Source organism: Malaya genurostris, chromosome 2 (assembly GCF_030247185.1).
Source record: "Malaya genurostris strain Urasoe2022 chromosome 2, Malgen_1.1, whole genome shotgun sequence".
NCBI classification, from domain to species: domain Eukaryota; kingdom Metazoa; phylum Arthropoda; class Insecta; order Diptera; family Culicidae; genus Malaya; species Malaya genurostris.
Genome location: NC_080571.1, coordinates 194612179 through 194638746, shown reverse-complemented (window position 1 = coordinate 194638746; position 26568 = coordinate 194612179). Strand labels below are relative to the sequence as shown.

The following is a 26568-nucleotide window of genomic DNA, read 5'->3' as shown; positions in this document are numbered from 1 at the left end:
TACGCGAAACAGTGAAGTGAGTTTCGAATGTTGCACTCTAACTGTGCACGTCAAATGATGTTTTTTTTTGTATCTTCTCATTCCGGGCTACGCCGTCCGGTGTACTACTTGTATTCGGTTTTTGTTTTCCGAGTGCTCAAAGTTTTCAGTGAGAGAGTCGATTTCGCGAAGTCGAATGAAGAAAACAGCGATTTAGAAGTAAAATTTTCAAAAAGAAGTTTATGTTTCGCTTATGTCTTTTTCTCCAATACAACATCGTATTTATACCTGCAAGTATAGAAAAGATAACCGCGACTGAAATTTTTTTCGGTAGTAGTGTGCCATCTAGTGGCTAGTAGTCATTACGGTGTTGACGAGCGCCATATAACTGCTAATTGCAGAAACCAATTCAACCATTTATGTTGGTTGAAAACAACGTTTTATTTCTCTAATTCAACTAAAAAATTATTTGAATGGATATGAAGCGTGCCTTAGCTAAGAAATGACAGCACGTTTAATTGGTGAATTCAACTAAAAAAATAGCCATTTCAACAAATATTTTATTATTATTAAGAAAATTAGAATTAAAAAATCTAAATTAGCAAAAGTAAGATTTTTTTAGTTGTCTCAAAAAATAACTAACTAAAATCAGAAAATCAACTAATTTTTTCGCCAAAATGCTAATTTCGGTCTTTCCGTGAGGTCATTCAAATGATTCCTACATACTGAAAGTTTTCTACTATGCCCCAATGCGAAGTCAAGAGTATGTTTTAAGTGCTTTCTGATTTTATTTAAATTAAAATTTAAGCATTCTAAGTAATGAAATGGCCAAATTTTTCTCTATTTCTATAGAATAGATAGTTTCTTCACATTTATCGTTTAAGTATGATTTCGGGCTTATGGCCGCGACAACTATTTTTCTCCGAGGTCATTCTGGAGGTTCAATTTTCGACCACCTTTTCAAGCATTTGAGAGCGTATTTCAGCAATGACACGTTGAATATTGGTTTCCAAAGCATCAATCATTGCTGGTTTATTCACATGAACCAATGACTTAACGTATAAAATAATCAAGCGGCGTCAAATCACACGAACGCGGAGGCCAATTTACCGGTCCATAAACAGTTTCAATTGAGCACTGATTTTGAAAAAAAATCCACGATTTGGAAGCGTTGTTCTGGAGCTAACCTATTCATGATGATTTGTTAAACAATACTGCGAAGAGACATTGTCAAAACAACTTTCAGAAAATAGAGAAATCACTGTTGAAAAAAACAAATCTTTAAAAACACTCGTCATTTTGGATAACGCTGTACAAGTGTGGGCGCCACAATACGACTTTCGAAGCTACGGATTGGAGCGCGTCCAAAAATGTTTTGCTCGATTCGCTTTGAGAAAACCACTATTGAACGAGCCATTCAAATTAACACATTGGAATCCTGTCGTACTTTTTCACCAGGAATGTTTATCTATGACATGCTATCGAATAATATTGACTGTTCAAAAATCCTATCCCGTCTCGACGTATATGTTCCTGACAAAATATTCGTACGGTATGCGCCGAAAATTGAAATAAATGAATATAAATAAATTCAGTCAACAGTTTCAATTACCAATTTGAAAGCGATTTCAAAACCGAGGCCAGAATGATAAAGCGTCCCATTCTTGAAAATTGTCTCACTTGAGCACTATTTTTCATAAATTTTAGAGATAAAGAGATCGTTCATGAATTCATTTCACTTTTATTGTTTTTCTCTCAACATCAGTATTTGAATCGTAGTCTGGAGCAAAATTAGGAAAAACATTTTCATGTATTGTACGTTATTATTTCGTTTTAGTATCAATATTGCATTGGAGTGATTATAGGAAATAAGTGCGGCGTCTTACTCTGAGCTTTTTGCGGTATCTATAACCATTGTAGGTGATAGACAATTATAAAATATTTGATTGTAAAACAAACTCATTTTATCTATACTGGTCCTCGATTTCCGGTCAAAAATATCTCAAAATAGGACTTACATCGATTCTTCAAATATGATTGGGCCGATTACCACAAACGTTCATTCAAATGAACCGTTGAATTTTACCCGAATCCGACTTGCAGTTCCTGAAACTTTTTAGTCGATTCTTAAGTGTACAGGCAATTGTGGATAGTGCTACGATTCAGTTAAAACTAACCATCCTTCATGTGAAAGCTAGAACATACGACAACTGGATTGGGAGGAACTACTCAAAACGATACCTAGATGCAGAGATATGATGATACATCAGAATGGATCATTGGAATTCGATTAAGCTAATACCTGAGTCAAGCATTTTCGTGTATGAACAACACAGTTGAGTCGAAAATTCTGAAATAGAACTTACACAGATATCTTAAACAAGACTGAAGCAATTTCCACAAACTTACATAAAAATGAAAAGTCTTATAGTGCCATAGTTTGCAAGTGACTTCCGGAATCACATGATGATGAGTATTGAAAATTTCGTGGCGTCGAATAAATTGAGTTTATAGCGTCGATGCAGAAAACATAACAAGTCTTCCAAACTAAGCGTAACGAGACGTTATTTCTGTTTGTAGATCTCGTAGTGTTAGTAGGATCGTAGCACCAGCCATGCAATGGTACTGTACACTCTGAATCGGCTACAAAGTCTGTTGAAACAGAAGGTCAAATTCCACTACAGGAATGTAATACCATGACAGATCTCGTTAGTTGATGACCAACTAAATTTTTCTTTGTTATACTGATCACCGAATTAGAGTTTTGGGTATGTCGATCGAATATAGTCGCTGAAACTCTACTCACTTAAAAAAACCTGTGATTTTACATCTTATTAGATGCAGATAAATGGAGCGTCGCAGTTCACTCAAATTTATGTGGCAGAACATTTATTAATAATTGGATCGCAAGTACGTCTGTTAATCGACTCAGCCACAGAAGCACACATCTGCTTGGCAGGTAAAAGGTACATTTAAATTCATACAGTCGCACTCGCTAGCAGAACGCAAGTTACAGTCAAATCCAGTAAAATTCAAGCCAATCCCATATTAAGTCATTATAAATGAATATTTTCGTCATTTGACAAATTAGGTTTTTATGAATTACATCGTATGAGGGATTAAGTCACCTGCAAAATTGATTTTTCTTTTGGTGTGTCTTTGCATTATGTCCATCCAATAAGATGTAAAATAACAGGGTTTTTTTAAGTGTGAATGATTGAATAATTGTGAATAACTGCAAAAGTGTACTCGAAAATATTTTGTGTTTAACTTTTTATTGAACCATTTAAAGAATAATGTTTACATGAGCCAAATTTCGTCACAACTCATCAAGTAATCGGAATGGTTTCCAAGTAAAAGGGGGATCGACAAAAAAATACGGACGCGGTCATAAGCAATCTAGGTCAGTCACATAGGTGGATCGTGAAACAGTTGGGACATGGTCAAGAAGGCCAATTCTTCGGTCTGGTTTGCCCAACAGACAATACAGCGGGCCGGATTTAATGTTTTCAAGGTTACTAAGGGGTCTTATTGTACCAATAAACAGAACATGAATAACAAATTACGCGCTAGGAAGCTGTATCGCGAGAATATGGTGCGGCCGAAATGCATCGTAATGGACGACTAGACGTACATTAAAGAAGACGCCAACCATATCCCTGACTAGAAATTTTTTCTCGGCAATTTCCGCCTGAATATTCCGAAGAAGCTCCGACAAATTTGCCAAAGAGTACTTGGTGTGGCAGGCAATCTGGAGGTGCGAAAATTTTACCAAGCCTTACATAACTCTCGGCAGCATCAAAGGTCAAATATATTTGAAAACAAAAACCTTCAGAAGCACCTGTTTCTCTTTTTCTGGTTTACGAAGATATCTCTATTTTGGGGGGCTCTGCCATCGTGCCATTAGGCGAAATCGTTAATGAAATGGTATGAAGCTAACAATGTTGGTTTTGTGAAAATGGAGGCAAGTCCGCCAAACTCGCCGGATCTTCGCTCAGTAGGAAAATTATTCGCGATTATGATGGGCTAGCTCCGGTAAACAGGGAGTGTCTTCAAAAAACGACAAGGATTTGTATTGCATATGATTTAATGGATAGCGTTGAGCTCATGTGCGGGCATATTTTCTGTTGCATTTTTTTCGAGTGCAGTCTTTATTACAAATTATGGTTGTACTCAGATAAAAACATCTTAACACATTATTCAAAATCGATATGGTTATATAGTATCCTTGATTAGCAATTTCGCATTTTGTTAAGTGTCACTTATTTACAGTATAACATAGGAATGATATTAATTTGACGGTTAGGCCAATTAAACCGACCATATCATCTAGAAATGTATTCACTCGAGTGCAAGAGTATCACCCGAGTAAACCTGATCGAGTTGACGGGAAAAGTTGAGCGAAACCGCATCAAAAAGAAATCATAAAATTTACACGAACCAAGGTAAAAGGCGAACCAAAATCCCTTATTCCGTTTAATTAGCAGCTGCCATACGCCAAAAACGAAGCATCCTTTCATCATCAACATCGTCAGCATAAAGCTTGAGAGCGACGACGTCACCTAAATCCCCTTGCCAACACCGACGACCGAACAGATTGTGGCTAAGGTGCTAACGTTTTGGGGTGAACGAAAAGAGGGTTATGCAGCGTACACAACCCAATTACTGAATCCCACCGGTTCCCGTTATTGCGCGGTGTATACCGACCTTGTCAGTGATTTTTCTCTGCTGGATTGAAACGCCGTTAAAATTTCATAGCAAAACCACCCATCGTGGGTGAGCCGCAGCGGTTTTGAACCAGAAATTATAAACGAAGAGCTTACAATTTGAGGAGAAACAGAAAGTTTTTGATGAAATGAGGTTTATATAATAAGGTATGTTTTAATGTTTTTCGATGAAAAGTTATCAAGAAGATAAAATCTTTTAGGAAGAATAAATGGTGTGAATTCAAACCGTTATATTTTATTTTGTTCATTAAGAGTCATCTTGAAATATGAAATATGACGATCCTCTTGAATCAAGAGTCTTGATGTCTCGAATCCTGGTCAGAGTTCGTAAAAACACCCTGAAAAGAATGATTAGTTTAATTTCGATTTTCAACTATTGATAATTTGGTTGTATTTGATAAATAAAGTTACGTTCCAAAATAAATATTGAAAGAAAAAAATCCTAAAGTTTGTATGACACTGGGACGTATCACTTTATCTATATATATATAAAGAAAGATGTAAGTTTGTATGTTTGTAACGGCATAACTCCAAAACTACCGAACGGATTGCCACCAAACTTAACACAGATACTCCTTGCTCTTCAAAGATAATCCAAAAAGTATTTTATAAGGGATGGAGCGTAGCAAGTGTCCCTAACAGGGGGATAATGACAAAATTTATCCAATTTGACGAGAATCGATACTTTTTTTAAGACCACATATACTTTTTGAGCCACATCGATATGAATGTAAGGGTATTAGTGAGGAGTGGTTGTAGTAAGTGCCTTTTCAAAGGGGGGTGTAATGTTTCTAACGGCATAACTCCGGAACTACTAAGCGGATTGCTATCAAACTTGGCACAGGAACTTTTTGCTCTTCAGAGGTGCTTCAGATTTCAACCAATTTTACCTCATTTGAAAGCTACTATTAGGATTTCGAAGATTCACTGTCTGTCACTTTTAGTTCCGGGGAAATTATTATATAAGTGACGTAATCGACGAAGCGGTATTTTTCTCCCCATTTAATATTGTCAGAAAGTGACTAATGATCAAGTTAAAATCGATAGTTGCTGATACTTTTAGTTTCGGAAATGTTGTTGATAAAGCGACGTAGGTGCTGAAGCACATTGTTGTGATCTACCAGAATCAATTTATGTCCAAAACTAGCTCAAATTTGTGCATTATTGCAGCCACGTTATCCTTCAGCTCCTTTCTCACTTTCCGAAGAAACACAGTGTGTGTGGTGTTGTTAGATGACTAGAGGTTCCTACTTAACCCTTTCTTTAAGAGGCCGTCGTTTATCATTCTGTTTGTTCGGATTTTCGGACAAAGCCATCCTTATAGCAGCCCTATTTTCAATAGCGGCAGCTTAAAGCTGTAAAAATGGTTTATTTGAAATATACTCTTTATTTTATACCAATATGCTTACATATTTTGTTTCTCCTGTCTTCTCAGAATAATTCATTTAATCCATTTCCTGTCATTAAGAATAATGCATTTAATGCATTTCAATAGTTCAAACTAACCTTAAATGATTTCAATGAATAGTAGCACAAATCTTGTGCCACATGGAAAAAGTGTGCTCCGAAAGCTCTCCTGTATCCAAAAATTACTTGCCAATGTATGAATTGAAATAAATCTAACTAATTTTCTTGACTGAGAGTTCTCTCCGCCTCTATCGACTGACAGTTCTCTCCGAACTTAGCCAAGGGAATCTCCGCAGCTAACGTCTACCCAGTGTTATTTGTCGTGGGCGTCGTTTTCGCAACACTGTTACTTATTCCTCTTTTCCTGTTAGCTGACACACTCTTGCGCGTTCTCCTGTTTCTTTGGGTCGTGAGGCACTTTTTTCTCTGAACGAGCATTTCGACGTCTCTTCGGCGTCTTTCGTGATTCGGTCGATGTTTGTTCCGTGACTTTTATCGAAATATTTAGCACTAATCAGAATGAATTTCCGGAAACGGAAATCGGTTCCAGCTCAATTTAAGCGGAACAATTGGAATTATACAAACTTTCAAATAAAACTAAGTTCCTGAAAATCAGTTCGAGCTCTTCTGACCGCTATTTCCACGGTTTTTTTAAACTGCATATCGGAGACCAATGTGGACTTTGATTGGCCATCAGACTTTTAGATTTTACCGATCTTGAATCCTGATTCAAAAGAAATATACCACCCTAAACAGCTCGTAACTTCTTAAGTAAGATTAAAAAAATCTATTGCACTGTATGAAACAAAACTACTTATCACCTAAGTATCTAAGTTTGTGAAAAATCGGTTCTGCTCTCTCAGAGAAAATTAAGCCCTTCGTTAATGCAGTATCCAGTGTTGGCACTGTTGCGTATTCAGTCTGTATTTCGCTGCAAAAGTTATCTACGAAAGTTCAAATGTAAAACTCTAATATAAATATTAACGGTGCAAGAGGTCTGACAAAGCTTTTTTTATGTGCTAAAAAATCGAAGAAAATTTTTTCACTTGAAGTTATTATCTGGTATACTTCGAACTAAAAAATACGCAAACAGGTTCCACCAAAATATATTGCCTTTACCTTTGTGGTTAAAATAATTTAGCATAATGAATGCTAGTTTTTTCATGTTTGTTAAATCTTATTGTTTATCATTCAAATCTAGCAGACACAGGCAAGTTTCTATAAAGAGATACGAGAGTTTGATTATTCTATCTAAATTGAAAATAAATGTGCTTAATCGAAACTGATCGCAATCAACTTAGGAGCCTTTTCCAATTAATCATCTCCACCAAAGAACTCGATATCTGTTGGTTCATTAGAAATACTTAACATTCAGTCAAAGAGAGGACAAAATTGAGCTTCATATAAATCTGTAACAAACGAGAGTCAATGAAATGGTAGAAAGAAGGAGCTTCCAAATTAGTGCGCGTGGTGAAGAGATGAATGTGCTCTGTCGAGGTGATTTATTACGTTCTATAAATATTATTGCAACAGTTTCCCATTTATCGAGCGCTTTTCTCCTTGGCGAGATAAACATTGTTATGCCGTTCAAATTTTCACATGATGCCGAGTGATACAAAAACTGTTTTTGTATTACACTAGACTAGCAAGAAAAACGGCTACGGCAAAGATTCAATTTAATCGAAATGAAAGGAGCACGGTACGTGCTCAAACCTTTCACAAGCACGATCATCTCATTTTATTTGCTTTCTCCTAATTTTGTACGATAAGGAGCTGCACGAAGAAAATGAATTAGGTTTTTTTTCGGATCCTGTCTTACTTTCGGATTTTCGTGAAATTGTTGAATCGCGTGATGCTGTCCATTTCTGGTGCTGTGATGACTGCTCTCCAAAAAAGGAACAACACATACACTGATGAACAAGACGAGATGAATAAGAAAAATGGCAGCCCGCTATCTCATCTTTATGAATGTTACAAATCAGGCAAATGCTACCATAATGTAACAACGTGAAAGATTGAGTTTGCATGATATTTAATGCATGAGTACTGAGCATCAATTATTATTATTATTTTTATTATTATATCTCTTTTTTCGCTCTGGATTCAACCGCAGTAGTGAGTATCAATTTATTCGAATTCAAATAGGTTTACCATGGCGAGAATCTGTTATTAGCTTTCATCAAGCATGAGTGATAAACAGATGGGTTATATTGTTCACACTATTGTGTAAAGGATCTTGTATAAGACGAATAAAATATATAAAAAACGGTTCTGGTTTAAAACTCTCATTTATAAATCTCCCTCGAAAATAACCGCAAAACAGCGTTGATTGGCAGTGTGGTCTGCAATATTCCAGAGTTATGTGCGAATGATGCTGCATATGAACAAACTTTTTTAGTTTTTAACGAGCTGATTTCTGACAGAGAATGAAAGTAACATTTCGCACAACAGGATCATATCCCATTGTTTCCTTAGTGAAAATTTATTACCAAGCACACCTGTTTCTTTCACCACAGAGTTCGCATGTCTGAGGTAAACTTTAAAAAAGAAGCAGCAGGTAGTTTTTTGCTGTACTCCATCGATATTACTTTTTCCATGAGATTAATAATAATTTTCATAAACCGTAAAAGTTCCATTTGAAAATATTACAGTTTATTGCTGTCTACTGAGATTGATGAAGACTGATGAAGGAGCGAATTTTTTGACAGAGATAATTATTACTGAAGTGGGTAACATTGAACCACTCGAACAACATCTCATTCAGATCTTTGCGTAATGGGTTAAAACCCCAATACCACCAACCCCCAAACCCCCCCTGCGCACGAGCTTGGCTACGTGATCCGGTCATTTATAGAACCCATGAAAATTTAACCAAACGACGTAGTATCGACTGTTTGACTTTAAAGGAAAGTTTTTCTATTCCCTGAAAAGGCCTGCACCAAAAATAGAAACAAAATGGCACAAATTTCACCATCCTAATTCAACTTACTTTGCTGCCGATTCTCGACCTATGATGCTATTGACACTACTATGTCGAGGCTCGAACATACGATAACTAATCTGCGAGACTAGCGCCTTATACTCTGAAATCCGGGTCTCTAAAACGGAAACTGAAAAAAGTTAAATTAATTAAAACATTGTGAAACCAGCGGCAAAAGTTTATGATTGTTTATGAATGCTTCCAGATTCGATCCATCAATCGAATCTGGAAGCATTCTTAGCACCAGTCTCAATCTGGAAGGATTCCTAGTGTCTGTTAGAATTATCTAATATCCATAAAGTTATCTTGTACATTCACTGGTGAATCGGCAGCTTCGTCTTTTGACAGAGATGACCATATCACAATAACGAGTCGAGCCAAACAATAAACTTGATTGTATCGCTGTTTTGCATAAATAGTAAAAAATATGGAAATATGGATACTCGCCTTGTTCACTAAAACATAGTTATGCGTAATTTTTTTTTGTCAGGAGGGAAGACAGGGCACTGGTCATACAAACCAGTTGTCGTATGTTCGAGCCCCGACCTGGAAGGATTCGTAGTATCAGTAGGATCGTAGCACCAGCCATGCAAATGGTTCTATACACTTTGAATCGGCTGAGAAGTCTGTTGAAACAGAAGGTTGAATTCCACTACCTGAATGTAATACCAAGGCTTGGCTTTGGCTTCACCCGCACTGACCTTTTTTGGCAAAATCGGCGGCATAACAATCTCTTCATTATGTTTGCAGGTTTTATTGAGTGTACGAATCGATAGTAAGCCATACCTTCCATGCCTTCCATGCCCAGAAAAACGGACTTGTTTCTATTCAAAGGTCGACGAAAATTTTTGTAAGGATTCTTATATGAAATCTATTCAAATGAGAAAGTCATTATTACACCGATATTCGCGTAAAAACCGTTTTTGCACAATGAAGGAAATTTTTATTTATACGTATACAGAACAATCCAACATATTTCAGTAAATGAATGTTTTAATCCACCTAGTGGTGTAATGATGCCTTTCTCATATATTTACCAAGGGATTGTTTGTGCATTAACTACTATAACATACAAAATGAAACAGTGCTTTGCTCGCGTAGGTCACCCATAAGAAAACGAAGTGGGTTCACTATTATATGTACTTCCAGCATCGGAACCCGAGATCCGGTATAATCGAAGTCGGTTCGTACGGCCACCAATTAACAGGACGTACAAACTCTACTAATTTTTATTCTAATCGACGATTTAAATTTTTCTTGTATCCGAAAATATGCAATCATTTTTGGTAGAACCATAAGACCTTTCATTTGACCCTAAGAGTGAAAATATCGGTATCGCAAACTCTGAGAAAAGTGAGTGATATCCATTTTTGAGCATATGACCGGTCGTTAAGCGAAAACCGGGAACTAGGATAGCTGGAATCGGTTTGTTTAGTTGCCTACTGATAATGAGTATCGATTTGTGTAGTTTTGAAACCAGTTTAGAAATTTTTTTACGTCTTTTGTTTCACCGGTTTAAGTAACGGTGTACAATATTGAACACACTTTACCCTATAACTCCGGAACCGGAAGTAGAATCCGGATAAAATTCAGGAATTTTGTATAGGACCGTGAGACCTTTCATTTGAATCTAAGTTTGTAGAAATCGGTCAAACCATCGCTGAGGAAAGTGAGTGAGATCCATTTGGGAATATATGACCACTATTTCCGGTGCTTCCGGAATCGGAGACCGGAAACCAGAATAGCCGGAATCGGTTTGTTTAGTTGCCTACTGATAATGGCTATTGATTTGAGGAGTTTTGAGATCAGTTTAGAATTTTTTTGCGTATTTTGTTTCGCCGGTTTAGGTGTACTGGTGTACGGTGTACAATATCTAACACACTTTGTCTTAAAACTCCGGAACCGGAAGTCAGATCCGAATGAAATTTGGTGGGATTATACAGGGTTGTAAGACCTTTCATTTGAGCCTTCGTTTGTAAAAAAATCGATTGCACGGTTTAAGTTCATTTTACACATTTTACCCCATAACTCCCGAACCTGAAGTCGGATACAAGACCTTTAATTTAAATCTTAGTTGAAGAAAATCGGTTGAGTGTCCCTGAGAAAATCGAGTGCACTTTTTATTCATTTTTTGCACATTTTACCCCTTTACTCCCGAACCGGAAATGAAAGTCTACGTTTGTCTACGAGCGGAAAGGGGAGGTTTTGTGCAAAGTCTACGTGGTCTCTTTGCTGTTTGTATATTTTTGCCTTTCTCATATAGAAAGGTTATGCAATCACTTGAAAAACCGACAAGTGTAATATACCATTCGACTCAGTTCATCGAGCTGAGCAATGTCTGTGTGTGTATGTATGTGTGTGTATGTATGTGTGTGTGTATGTGTCAAATAATCTCACTAGGTTTTCTCGGAGATGGCTGAACCGATTTTAACAAACTTAGATTCAAATGAAAGGTCTCATGGTCCCATACGGAATTCCTGAATGTCATTCGGATCCGACTTTCGGTTCCGGAGTTATAGGGTAAAGTGTGTCACATATTGTACACCGTCACTTAAACCGGCGAAACAAAACACGTAAAAAAATCTCTAAACTGGACTCAAAACTACACAACTCGATAGTCATTATCAGTTGGCAACTAAAAAAATCGATTCCGGCTATCCTGGTTCCCGTTATCCGGTTCCGGAAGTAAGGGAAATAGTGGTCATATATACCAAAATGGATCTCACTCTCTTTTCTCAGCGATGGTTTGACCGATTTCCACAAACTTAGATTCAAATGAAAGGTCTTGTGGTCCCATACGGAATTCCTGAATTTCATCCGGATCCGACTTCCGGTTCCGAAGTTATATGGTAAAGTGTGTTACATATTGTACACCGTCACTTAAACCGGCGAAACAAAAAACGTAACAAATTTTCTAAACTGGTCTCAAAACTACACAAATCGATAGTCATTATCAATAGGCAACTAAACAAATCGATATCGGCTATCCTGGTTCCCGGTATCCGGTTCCGGAAGTACCGGAAATAGTGGTCATATATACCAAAATGGATCTCACTCACTTTTCTCAGCGATAGTTTGACCGATTTCCACAAACTTAGATTCAAATGAAAGATCTCGTGGTCCCATCCGGAAGTGTGTTACATATTGTACACCGTCACTTAAACTGGCGGAACAAAAACCGTAAAAAATTTTTAAACTGGACTCCAAACCGTCATTCCCAATCTTAGGATCAATTGAATGGTCTTATGGTCCTACCAAAAATTACTGCATATTTTCGGATGCAACAAACATTTAAATCGTAATTTAGAGTGCGTACTAGTAGAGTTTGTATGTCATGTTAGTCTTTGATTATGCCGGTTCTCGGGCTCCGGTGCCGGAAGTGCATATAATAGTGAACCCACTTCGTTTTCTTAAGGATGACCTACGCAATCAAAGCACTGTTTTATTCTGTATGTTATGCACAAACATACTCTTGGTTTCTTTCAAAAATCGAAAAGAAAAATTTTGAATAGAATACCACAATATTATATACATGAGAAAGGCATCATTACACCACTAGGATTAAAACAGGTTTTTATAACTGAGAATTGATGACACCACCCGGTGTTAAAAACAATATAACAAAACTAATTTTCAACACAAATCGTACATTACTGCGCTCGCCTTGGGTCTTTTAGTATCATCTTGTTGAAAAACAAAATTTATCTAGACCACTTATTAAGTATTTCTAGTAACACTAAAGCTGTGGACTATGTCGCGAATTATTTTGACTTCTAGTTAAATTTCGACAGTCGAGCAGTTTGTCGTTATAAAAAATAACCCTGCTCGAGAGCATGCTTATTTTTGGAAGTTTGATAGTTATTTTCCGATGTTGAAAAAAAACCTTGGAATTATAATTTTAGATATTGAGTAAAAAGTAATTCTGTGTAATATTTTTTATACTTACGGTAAAATAAAATAGTTCAATAAGAAGTTTCAATACATTGTCAAACGAAGTAAGTTTTTCTCACAGTTCTTATTAAATAACTATCCATCTGTCAAACTTTGAATTGGACCATAGTTCTAGGTAAACTTGACTACTCGATAAAAAAAAATTCGATAGTTATTATGTCAGATTTTAACAAAATGTTAACTATCAGTGAATGGAATCATGATATTTTTCAATGAAAATAGATTAAGCCAGAATCATGTTTTGTGAAAACGAAAGACTTCCCGCGGAGAGAATTGGAAAAGTCTACGGCAGTCTACGAGGGAGACGGAGAGGGGGGGATTGAAAAGTTTCAACTTTTGGTCTATGAGGTTTATGAACAATCCATTACGAGACTCTTTGGTTTCATAGAATCTAGTTAATATCGTGGGTATCCAAAAATTCTCTGAAAAAACAGTACATTGACTTTTGCAAGACTTTTTAGTGCGGTTTGTACTCGTGATTTTAAAACGTCTTTACAAGATGAGCGATAGAAAAGAAAATGGGTTTTCTTCGTAAAGTGATTCAAATGAACAATTTTACTGGAAATACTTTAGTTCAGTTTAGCCTCTTAGGTGTATTTTTCGAAAATTTACACTTCCGCAATGCTAGACATTTACTTTTATTGGAATCTGTCTTGCCTCAGTTAAAGCTAAGCTGAAGAAATATTATTCAGCAAATTGACATACTGTGACAACGTCTGTGGAAGTCCGTACTCGTGGTATCAGATTCAATTAGCGAAATCATTGTGATGAATTATAAGGAAGTGCTTGTTCATCCAAAAACTACCTTGAATATAGGCCTTAAGATCTTCCAGCGTGACCAAGTGAATTAACAAGATCATCGTACGCGGTCCAGAGCTCGTGATACCACATGCAAATCATTGATTTATTGTGAATGTTCTAGGTCATCCAAAAACTACCTCGAGCTTGAGTTTTAAGGTCTATCAAAATAAAAAAGAACATTAACGAACATTCACTGAAGTCCTTTGTGACTGAAAACATTCCTGACACATATCAAAATATACAAGTTAGCAGACTATGAAAAAATATGCATAAGCTGCGGACTGCTCGTGTAGGTCTTAAGACCTGTTTTCACTGAAGTTGTTGAGCTACTGAGAACATACCTGTAATATATATAAATAGACAAGTAAGCAATGTGCAGCTCTAATATTACAAACGGTAAATAAAAGCCGTTATGTTTTTTGCCCTTTTCAGTGATGGTATAAAATTTTTAACACACTTTACCTTATATCTCCGGATCCGGATGAAATTCAGTAGTTCCGTATGGGACCACAGGATCTATGAGAACAGTAAGAACATATATTTCCATTTTTTGCATATTTTTCCGAAACCGGAAGTCAGATCCAAATTAAATCCAGGGATTTAGTATGGGAACACAAGACCTTTCATTTGAATCTAAGTTTGTGAAAATCGGTTCAGCCATCTCCGAGAAAAGTTAGTGCAAAAAAAAACGTTACATACGTTACATACGCACACACACAGACATTTTGCTTGCTCGACGAACTGAGTCGAATGGTATATGACACTCAGCCCTCCGGGCCTCAGTTCAAAAATCGGTTTTCACAGTGATTGCATAATCATTCTATATGAGAAAGGCAAAAATAGGAATTAGTCGTTATAGTTATTGCTCTGTCCGGTGTAATCTCTATGAACAATATTTCAAGTAGTTCTACGAACTTGTAACATCTCTTATGGATTTCTACAGTCTCAGAATATATTCAGATGATCCTAGGTTTTGCGTATGGACGTAGTTATATTTTTATGTTATTTATAATAAAATCGATTTAAATTTAAAAATCTTTTTTCTATGCGAAATATGCGACTTTGCGCGTAAATTGAGGTTCCAGTGTATCTTTATTTTATTTGATAGGTGTAGCAAACATGCCATGTTTTACATCTTCAATTGATGATTCAGACATAAACATACTTCTATGGCACAATGTACCACATACGCGCTAGTTGAGCTTCCTCGTGTTAAGAAAATGTGGCTCAATTCCAGTCGATAAAGATTGAAGCCTATACGATTGACCATAGTCGCAGATAACCCGGTGCCGGTTCTGTTCACTAGGTTTGTTAATCCCAGGAACGCTTTATGACTGTATGGAACGAGAAACAAAAGCAAACTGATTCGAAATAATAATTGAGAGTAGTTATAGTCAATCGAATGGGTTGCTAATCTGACTTCGCTTGAACAAGAAAATTTCAGTTCTAACGACCGATACATAACACAAGTAAACTTTATTGATCTGGCACCTGAAGCACCAACATATCGTGGCTATGTTTTCGATGTTTCAATGCCAATTATTTTACTGCAGCAATGAACTGCGACAGCACGCACTTAGTAAAATTAGAATGGGAAGCCACTTTTCAATTCGACACTATTTTACCTGACGACATTCCGCGCTAACGAAGTACAAGCATTACTTTTTTCAAACTCAACATAGACGAAAAGGGTCGGAAGCAGAGTTTTGTTTATTTTGCTTACGTTGGAAAGGTACGTGAAAACTTAGGAATCCGACTTTATAACCAAAGTCTAGACAGTCATCAACTGTGTGTCAATCATTTCGGAAATCGAAGTTGGGTAAAAGTATGCATTTGTGCTTGCACCGTTTTACGTATGTACTGAAAAGAAGTTTATATCATTTTCTCATTTTTGCATCAACTGTCGTAGTTATCAATAGGCACAAATGCTAGTAATGGCATAAGTAGTTTATAAAAGTGCAAAATTTCTTTTAGGTTTTCTAAAGCATCAGCATTGGGCCGTATGAATAAAATGTAGTAAAGTCTGTTGTTTGTAGTATCTTCTCAAAAACAAGGTCCACAGAGTATAACGCGGTTATTATGATTAAAAAACAAGTTCGAACGTGTAGTTAATTCTACTTCCGAATTTTAGCATTTACTGCATACCGTATCGACACAGAGCCGGAAAAGCTGGCATAAGCATGCACAAAGCAAGAAACGTACTTACATCTGTAAAAATGCCACTTTTTTAATTTCTGTACTTCACTTTATCAGGAATCACACGAGTAGCAACCTCTAGAGCTACCTACCGAAAACTTGTAGTAAATACTACAGGTTGTAGCATGTTTTGACAGGAACGTGATCCACACGTAGCATTTACTACTGAAATTCAAGCATGCTACGTTTTATTCATACGGCCCATTATTTTTAGGTTTTCTAAAGCATCAGGAAGTCCCACTGATAATAACGAAACTCAAGAATAGAAGGCCCAATAAGTCTTCGAACTAAAGCTAGTAATATTGCAAGTAATCAGTTGAGTTGGCAGCTGTTTCTGACTCAGCTGGAATAGTTTAAAATTGTTTAAATTAATGAGCTGATAACAATGACAAAAAGTTATTCAGATAAACTGTGTTAGTGTTTATTCGTTGTTTAAAGGATTAAGAAGCAAAGCAATCACTCGATCAGCAAGCGGTAACAAGTATCTAATAAACTTTTTCTAATCCACCTAGTGGTGTATTGATACCTTTCTCATATTATTTATATTTTCAAAAATATCACTAGAAGTTTCTATGAAGAAATTGTTTTTGAATCTTGAATAAAATCAGAAACTTTCTTCGGGTATCAACTAACATAACCTTTTTAATTTGTAAACAGTTATGTCAAGTTAGTAAGAATTTTTCTTTATTTCGCGTCCTCACACTTAATGATTAAACACACTTTACCCTATAGTTCTAGAACCAGAAGTCGGACCCGGATGAAATTATACAGCAGCCTATGATACTATAGGAACTTTTGTTTCAATCTGTGAAAATCGATATAATCATCTCTGAGAAAATTGAGTGAGTCTCATTTTTAACTTGTACCACTATTTTCGGTACTTCTGGAACCGGAAACTTGGAACTAGTATAGCCGAAGTCGGTTCGTTTAGTAAGTAACTAATATAGCCTACAAATTGAATCAGTTTTGAGCTAAACCTAGAAGAATTTTACTCTTTTTTGCATCGTCGCTCTAAATGACGGTGTGAAATTTTAAACACCATATGAAAGCATGATGAAATTCAATAGCAACCTTTGGGACTATGAGATTTTTCATTTGATGAGTTATATTTTTTATTTTATGAGTTTTGCATCGTCATTTTGAACGACGATTTGAAAGTTTTGACACTCATCGCCCTATAATTTCGGAACCGGAAGTCGGATCCGGATGAAATTGCACAGTATATTTATAGACAATGCAAGCTTTAATTTGAATCATGATTCGATAAAATCGCCTAACAGTTACTGAGAAATCGAAGTAAATTCCATTTTTGGAAATTTTCTTCACTATTATCGGTGCTTTCGGAAGCGAAAATCGGGGACTAGTAGTCCCAAAGTAGTTTTATATATCCACTAATTAAAAAGATCTGCCAACTAGATGAATTTAGCAGTAAGTTTGGTAAAAATGTGCACCTCGTTTCGCAATCGCTTGTGAAAAAATAGTAATGAAATTGAAAATTTTCACTAATCGCGCTGTAATACCGGAACCGGAAGTCGGATGTGGATAAATTTTTCGGGGACTTTTCAAAGAATTTTAGGACCTTTTATTTGCTTCTCAACACATGGATCAATAAGTCCCGAGACTAAAGCAGAGATGGCGCTCGTAGTAAACCAGTAACCACGTCTTTCTAGAGTACTAACCTTTGCTTGAAACGGGTCAAAATTTTAAGTCGATCCGACCAGAAACAGCTGAGTTATCGAGGTTGGAGTAAAGTCGTTTTGTAGTTTGTTTAAAAAATGGAAAAAAACCGAGTTTCGTGATTTGATAAAACATTGTTTTTTAATGGGTAAAAACACCGTGCAAGCGAAACAATGGATTGAAAAATGTTATCCGGACTCTTGTCCATCAAAAGCAACGATTTGTCGGTGGTTCACCGAGTATAAACGTGGTCGTACCGACACAAATGACGCGGAACGCTCGGGTAGATCTGTGGAAGCCGTTACACCGGAAAATGTGAGTGAAGTGACAAAAATTATAATGAAAGATCGTAAAGTGAAGCTCCGTGAGATTGCTGAGATGACACAGGTATCATATGGAAGTGTATTTACTATCCTTCATGAAAAATTGAGCACGAAAAAGATTTTTTCCAAGTGTCAACTAGTCGATGATTCAGAAAGCAGTTTAGCGATAAAAAAACGTTGGAACCTTTGTATCACCCTAAAAGGTGATTATATTGATGAATAAAAAAAATTTGCTAAAAAAATCTTGTTTCCATTGTTAGTCTCGGGACTTATTGATCCATGTGTTAGTTTGTGAAAACCGGTTAAGAAATTCCCGAGAAAATTGAGTGCACATTTTTAAATAAATTTGTACATATTTCATTGTAATTCCGGAACAGGAAGTCGGATTCAAATGAAATTCAAGAAAATTGTAAGAGGCCATAAGACCTTTCATTTGAATCTAGGTTTGTGAAAATCGATTCAACCATTTGTGAGAAACGTGTGTGACTATTTTTTTCCTTTTTTTTGTAAATATCACCCTGTAATTCCGGTATATGAAACTCGGTCCGGGCCTCAGTTGTAAAGTCGGTTTTCACAGCGATTGCATAGCCTTTCTATATGAGAAAGGCAAAAAGCTGCATTCTTAACAAGTACTCATATCAGTTGGGCCTCGTTAGTAGTTAAAATGACAAAATTTTCTAACAAGTTACAAAAAGAGAAATTATTTAAATATGATGTGTTTGTCGTTTATCAAGCAAGTGTCGTGAGAATGTATGTCAGAGCAAAACAGTTTTGTTCAGAACTTTTAATTAGGTTTTCATAAATCATTTGTGTTTAATGCATGAATCATTTGTTTTAATACAACATAAATATTTCATTGAAGAATTAAAATTGTTTCCATATAACTGTTTGACTGTATGCGTAGTTATTTTCTTTAAAGGGGCGGGTAGAGTCTAACAGTTCTGAAAAATATTTTATTTTTTCTTTGGATTTAAACTATCATAATTTTTTCAAATTGCAAACAGTTATGTCAAGTTAATATAGATATAAATTTGTCAACCCTGCACGCTATACAAAATTGAACAAAGCACGCTGTGTGATAGGCGGTGGTGTTTCCTTCTGCCGTACCAGCACGTACCGATGCGTACCGGGTTTGCAGCATTTTGTATGGCAGTTTGAAAGTTTTGATACTCATTTCCCTATAATTTCTGATAACCCTATAATTTCTGATGAAATTTTACAGTATCTTTAAGGCGCCGAGAGCTTTAATTCAAATCAGGATTTGTGAAAATCGGTTTAGTCGTTGCTGAGATATCGAAGTGAGTTCCTTTTAGGAACTTTTCTTCACTTCACCCAAAGTCCACTAATGAACAAGGTCTGCCAACCAGAGGAATTCACCAGTAATTTTTTTAAAACTTGCACCTCGTTTCGCCATCACTTTTTTAAATTGAAATTAAACATTTTTCACTTATCACGCTGTAATACCGGAACCGAATGTTATATCTTGATCAACATTTCGGGACTTTTTCAAGAAAATTGGGTGCGCATTTGCTTATAATTTTGCACAGATTACCTTGTAATAAGACCTTTCGTTTAAATCTAGGAACCGAAAATCTGATCGGGATGAAATTCAATAGCGATTGATAGGACCATAAGATCTTTTACTTGAATCTGAGTTTGTGAAAATCGGTTCAGCCAGCTCTAAGAAAATCGAGTGACATTATTTGACATATACACACAGACATACATACATACATACATACATGCATACATACAGACATTTTGTGATCTCGACGAACTGAGTCGAATGGTGTATGACACTCAACCCTCCATTCAAAAGTCAGTTTTCACAGTGATTGCATAGCTTTTTTGTATGCAAAAACTTTAAACGCGGTTTTTTCTCGAAAGCACGTTTTAAAAGTCCGTGTTCATTGTCACTTAAAAACTACTTCACTAATTATTTTCAAATTCTGCACACACTTCCTACATATAAAATACTCAACCCAAACGTTTTTCTTTTCGATTTTTTTTTGCTTTGAGGAGGTTTTACTGCTACAAAATGAATTTTTTTTGTGAAACTCCCAGTTTTAACTTTGAGCAACCATCAAAAATTTAAAAATGAATTAACTAAAAACGTAGGCATCTTAAAAAAGATCAACTACAACTATGTTGCTTTGATTTTTTGCCTTCTAATAATTCTGCGATAAGATACATTGAACACCACAAAATCATGATTTCTAAAACGTATCCTCGAAAATACTTCTTCGCCAACCTATTTATGAACATAAATTACAAAATGTTGTTCAGATGACGCTTCGTATTATGCAAAACATTTTAATATATGTTTTCGAACGATAGCTCTGGAAAAAATCGCATAAATGGTGTTTTTGATCTCCACCCCTCATTTTGAAGCTAATGATGTGAATAATTAAACAATTAAAGTATACCGAAAAGAGAAATTAACGAATGGTAACGGGACGATAAAACACAACCGCTGTTGACTTAAAACAGTATAAAATACGATCTTCGGTACATGAATTTGAAACGTTGCCTACTTAAGCAAAGATCTAAACACGTTCACTTGCTTCAACTGTACAAAAGAAATAATTATGTATACATTCAACTCCATGAAGTGTCGAAAGCAATGGAATTCGCTAACAACAAAAACAATGTGCTGTATGGAATACGATAGCATAAAGTACAACATACCACTAAATATGAAGAAAGATGCCAAGGCACAAATCTCCATATGACTAGGGGAACTTGAGCCAATTAGTTTTGAAGTATGGAAGAATTTCTTCCCCAGTATCTTGTGAGATGAACAATTGATATATAAGCGCATGTGAAAACTATACCTTCTTACGCGTATTTCGGTCATTACACGAGGCTCCCATGTAAATCGCTGGCAACATATAAACGTTGTCAGAAAGCTTTTCACGTTGCCACAAGAAGTCATCTATACCCAATGGCAATCAAGCTACTTATTTCCGTGTTTCAAACAACCCCAGTACATCTGAAACAGAACTTTGCAATCATCGTTTATTTCATAGGCAATATATATGTATATATATATATATATATATATATATATATATATATATATATATATATATATATATATATATATATATATATATATATATATATATATATATATATATATATATATATATATATATATATATATATATCTATATATATATATATATATACATATATTTTCTTAGCCTTGGCATCCACAATACATAGTATTTTAAACCTAATACATTTCGAATATCAAATTAGTATGTTGGAATGCAATAGTTAATCTACACACTGTTTTTATCAATCGATTTGCTATTATAAATTACATTAAATAAAATACATTTATTTTGTACATAATCTTATAACTTTTTCAGGTTTGTTTGTATCAGTTCATCACTTTTATTCAATATAAGATAGCTGGCTATAGGTTGAACTCATGGAAAAGAAAACAGTCTAACATAAAAATCTAATTTGAATTGGAACTCCAATGGACTTAAGGAAATGATAAAGTAGTTTCATATAAGGAAAGTCACGACAAGCAAGAATGTCGCGAACTGGGACATTGGGTACGCAAGGAATTTATTAGTTGAGATCTGACATCTTGATACTCCACGCATGTCCAAACGACATGATCAATATCGTGATAACCTTCGCCACAAGCACAATGATTAGTATCGGAAAGTCCAATTCGAAGGAGATGTGCATCTAACGTGTAGTGATTGGACATGAGTCTGGACATCACACGAATAAAATTCATACTCACATCCAGTCCCCTGAACCATGCCTTTGTCGATACTTAGGGATAATTGAGTGCATCCACCGACCCAGATCAACTTTATCCTAAAAAGCTTGCCAGCTGGCAAATGTTCTTTGGCGAGACGCGCTATAGAATTCGTTTAAAGCAATTGGTCTCTCATAAATTTCACCCTCAATAGCACCACGTTTGGCTAAGATATCGGCTCTTTCATTGCCTGGAATGGAGCAATGATCCGGGACCCAAACTATTGTGATTTGATAATTATTACTATTCAATATGTCGTTCAGGCACTGATTTATTTTGCCCAAGAAAAACGGTTCATTTTTGCCAGCAGCGTTTGAGCGAATTGCTTCAATTGCACTCAGACTATCTGTGAAGAGGAAATAATGATTTGGAGATAATGTGACGATTACACTCAAGTTATAATGAACTGCTGCTAACTCTTCTATATAAACAGATGCAGGTTCTTGAAGCCTAAATGAAGCCGAAACATTATTGTTGAATATACCAAACCCAGTAGCCTCTTCAATTTGTGATTCGACCGTGTAAAATATTTTCTCAGAGTCAATATGCCTGAACTTACTTGTAAATATTTTTGGGAATTTCATCGAGCGTAGGTGTTCCGGGACTCCACGCACTTTGCGCTACATGGATGTGTCGAAAAATAAAGTTGAGTCAGAGACATAAGCGAAACCATTAACTGCAATCATTGTATAAGCTGCACTCGCTCCAGCTAACAAGCTTCACAACGATGTTTCCGTCAACATCAGTGACGACAATGGACGAGGGCATGAATAGTGAACCATACTCTCTCCTCAAAATCACTAGAAATTAATGAAAGCGTTTCTGCTCCAAAAAACACTACATAACAGCAATAAAAACACAGTTTTTTTTTTATTATTCAAAATAATAAACATTAATATGAATGTGTTTATTAAACAAAAATATGCTCCTCGGTAACCTAAGTAACAAACATTGTTTTAGTATTGTATTCCCTAACTATACTCGCAATGATTGTGCGATTGTTCCACAGCAGTAATAATTCTTAAGTGAAAACTGGAAATGAAACTGCTTAAATGAACTTATTGTACAGTCCGTTTTTAAAAACCGATTTAGAACTTAATCTTTTCAGGTTTTTGAGTTGGTTTTACGAGCAGTAATATGAAGGGTTCTCATATTTGTTACAAAAACGTGTGAAATCATTTATCTAACATATCCAACAAATTTAACCGTTCTGTAGCAATTGTGGAACAAGACATTTTTAACACTTTTTAATTGCTTAGTTTAATTCAACTTAATTAAAATGACATAATTGAAGGACTATTTGCAACTATTTTCGGTGCCGCCGGAACCGGATTTCAGGGCCCGGTATTTATTTCCTGTTTTTGAGTGATTAGCTCATCTTTACATCAATTTTTTCAAAACAAACTATTGAATATTCAGTTTCTTCCACTCATCATTATGTAATTTCAGAAACGGATATCAGATCCATATGAAATTTTAGACAAATTAATTGATCGATTTCTGCATTCCTGTTTGGTTTTTTTTGTTGTTTCAATTATAGAGGCTTTAACATCTTAGGACATTCGCCTCTTCGGACCAAAAAATCTTTCTAACCCTATGTGCGGGGTTGGGAATCGAACCCAGGCGGGCTGCGTGAAAGGCATCGGCCATCCCATCACGCTATACCCGTCCCCCGACCTGTTTGGTTTATTCCGTGCACGGTCTAGATTAACCCGCTCGAAAAGTGAGTACCGAAAACATTAAGAACTTAACTTTAGAATGTGTCTGTAATTGTGTGTTCAAACCTTAGATCTCCCAATTCGAGTTATTTAAATTAGAACACGAAATCGCATTTTGAAACACAGTACACTGAGGCGTGCAAAAGCTTTCGTTTGTTCAAATAGTTCAGAACGTACCGTAATATGATGTGTCTGGATTCATACAACCATCCTAAACCACAAATGCAATAGATGAGTGCAACTCACATACTGCATGTTGGCACGAGTTGAGTTGATAAAATTTACTGAAACCGGGGATGGAAATAAATCTCACTCACAACATACTTTATTTGAAATTGCAAATCTGAAGATTATTATCATCAAAGTGAGTAAATTGCATTTCGCAATACCGATTAGAGTGCAAACAAGTAAAATATTCAGTTAGCATCGACATGCTTACGATGCCATTCATATATCTATCTAACCTTCTACCCAAATATCCAGTTGAGTGGAAGCACGTTCGGTTGAATGTCAGTGTGCAATAAAGTTCCTTACCTTCTTCGCTATGCGTGCTAGTGATGAGAAATCCATTTAAAATCAGTAAAACACTTGCCAGCTGCATTGCACTCGATTTTAGTGCTTTCATGCTCAACACTTCGGCTGCTATCCCGTTCCTTTGCCGATAGCGAATATCTTTTCCTTTTTGGAGTGAAGTACAAATTCTAAGCTGTTGAGTACGTACTTGTTCGAAGCGATGTGTGTTATTGTACCTAAACCAGCGATTGGCGGGGTAGCATTAATTCGACTAGATTCCCGCCACCCGTTACACCTGATGGTGTCGCAGCCGGGTCAGTTCGCTATATTTACGCGTGCTTTACCGAAGCTGATGAGCGGATCCTCCTAATGATTGTATTGGTGGTAATGTTGGGGATGATGATGACGATAGTCTTGTTGATGATGGTAGTACCGGAGCCAAGGATAAGCGTCTCCACCATCACCGCCACCATCCATACTGTGTGAATGTTCCACTATTCTTTGGTGCACCAACCTAAGCCGAAGTAAAGCAGATCCAATGCCCAAACCAAAACAGACAGAGAATGGACGAGTGCAGGAAAAATAAACCACTTTGAATTTTCTCACTTCACTTTAGCCCTGCATAATAAATATTTTGCTCTCACACTTTTCGAAGGCAGCTGGTAGTAGGCAAAAGCTACGGTATGCAAGAAAGGGGCGGAAGGTGTTTCCGGCTCTCTGGGCTCGGGAAACGCTGGGCGGAGAGATTTCCTTTCCGTTTTATTTTCAGCTTTGGCTTGTTCTGCCGGTTTTTACACTTTTGGTTTTCTTTGTTTGAAATGTTTTTATTGCCGATTGTCACGAAATTGTACTTTCCACAAGAATTTATTACATTATTACCCTCTTCGTTGGATCTTCTCCAATCGGTTGCCACAACAAGTAGGTGGACCCCTCACACATTTCAAACAATACACTGCATGCACGAACGACGATCGGGAAACGCACGACAAGAGAAAGGCGAACGCTTCATCTAGATGGTGCTAAACCTGGGTGGCACCCTTCCTTTTGAAGTGGCTGTGTTATTGATATTCATTCATCCACTTAGCAAATTCGTCATCCGTAAGCCGCTACTATTCGGTGCTTTGATATGCGTTTCTTAGGTTTCTTTTCTTCGATAGAAAACTGTCGACGGATGGAAGCAAATTCATTATTTAGATTTGACTGTAATTAATTCCTTCCTTTCATTTTCTTTTAGAATTTATGAAAATTACCCTAATCGCGCACCGGAATCAATTTTCTCGTTAACGAACCCGTCAATTTATATTTCCTCGGTTCACACGGTTTTGTTTGTTTTATTTCTGAATATTCAACTTATGACTTATGGAGCTATGCTAACAAAGTCTTTTATTAAACAGCACTGAGGTTTCCCGTCGATAATTTACTTTCATCATCAGATTGGAAAAGTCCACCGATCTGGCACAGCCAAGTCTGCCGTAGATGATATCGTGAGTGGTTCATGCTTTCGTATAGAACAACTCCAAATGACCGCCAGCTGGTGAAATAAACAAACATTAAATCAGTTTGCCCTTGTCCTCGTCAAAATACTATTTGCACTCATTTTTCATGACTCTCGTTGGAGTTAGCAGTGGGTTGCTCCAAAAATGCAGCACACAGTCAGTAATCGTAGGACATTTCCACAAATCGGTTTCGAACAACGCACTAACACGAAAATTGATGCGCGCGTAAAATAATCCACCGCCTTTTGGTTGGTTCGAAATTGATCCGAACATACGAAGCCTTGCGAAGAGACTAAACGAAAGTCGTGTTATTCTAGTGGCTTTTAAGGATAAAATAAATAACATGTCAATGCTGGTCGCTCGAGTGAATTGCGGAGAGGTGGTTCATCCGAAAGTGCTACACATGCGCTACACGAATATCGAAATAGTTGATTTCCGAAAATGTTCACCCGAGGCTGCTGCGTTCAAATTTTCGTATTATTGCATTTCCTAACTTTGTTATGAATGCAACGGATTAAATGAAGAAAACTATACCTACTCGTACTCTCATGCTTCCTGCCTAGTATACCAACTATTTCGATTCAAGTGCGTTTGTAACGATGAAATAAATAGCCTATTTCCAATTTATTATCAGTTTCAATGATCTTATTTTAGACTCAATCAAAATCTTTTTCGAATAACCAAAAACAGCAACATTCAACATATATGCAACTTTTACTATACTTATAAAAATGGCGACTGTTCAAGTTATACAGTTAATTAACATACTATCTCAAAAAATGTCATTACTTCTTGAATTTGATTCGGTAGAAATAAGATTAGGAGGAGCAGAGCGAGTAAGGTACATCGATCAAGTAGAGAGCGATTTACAGCATCCGTGCCTTGAGTGTCTCGCGACGAGCAACCATGGACCGAGTTTTATGGAGACGTATGCTTGATAAAGTAAAGGACACCTCAGGACTATAGCTGCTAGATAAGGTCAGGTAAGCAAGATTCAACAACATTAGACATAAAGT

General features: G+C 36.3%; 1 protein-coding gene across 1 annotated transcript in view; it reads right to left on the bottom strand.

Annotated features, from left to right (window-relative positions):
- LOC131433092 (lachesin-like) overlaps positions 1 to 25835 on the bottom strand; it is a 76748-nt gene extending 50913 nt beyond the window's left edge. Inside the window, exon 1 of the mRNA XM_058599880.1 lies at positions 24078 to 25835. Within this exon, the coding sequence (XP_058455863.1) occupies positions 24078 to 24168 (91 nt within the window). The 5' untranslated portion in view covers positions 24169 to 25835. The remainder of the gene's footprint in view (positions 1 to 24077) is intronic.
- Positions 25836 to 26568: the final 733 nt, after the last annotated feature.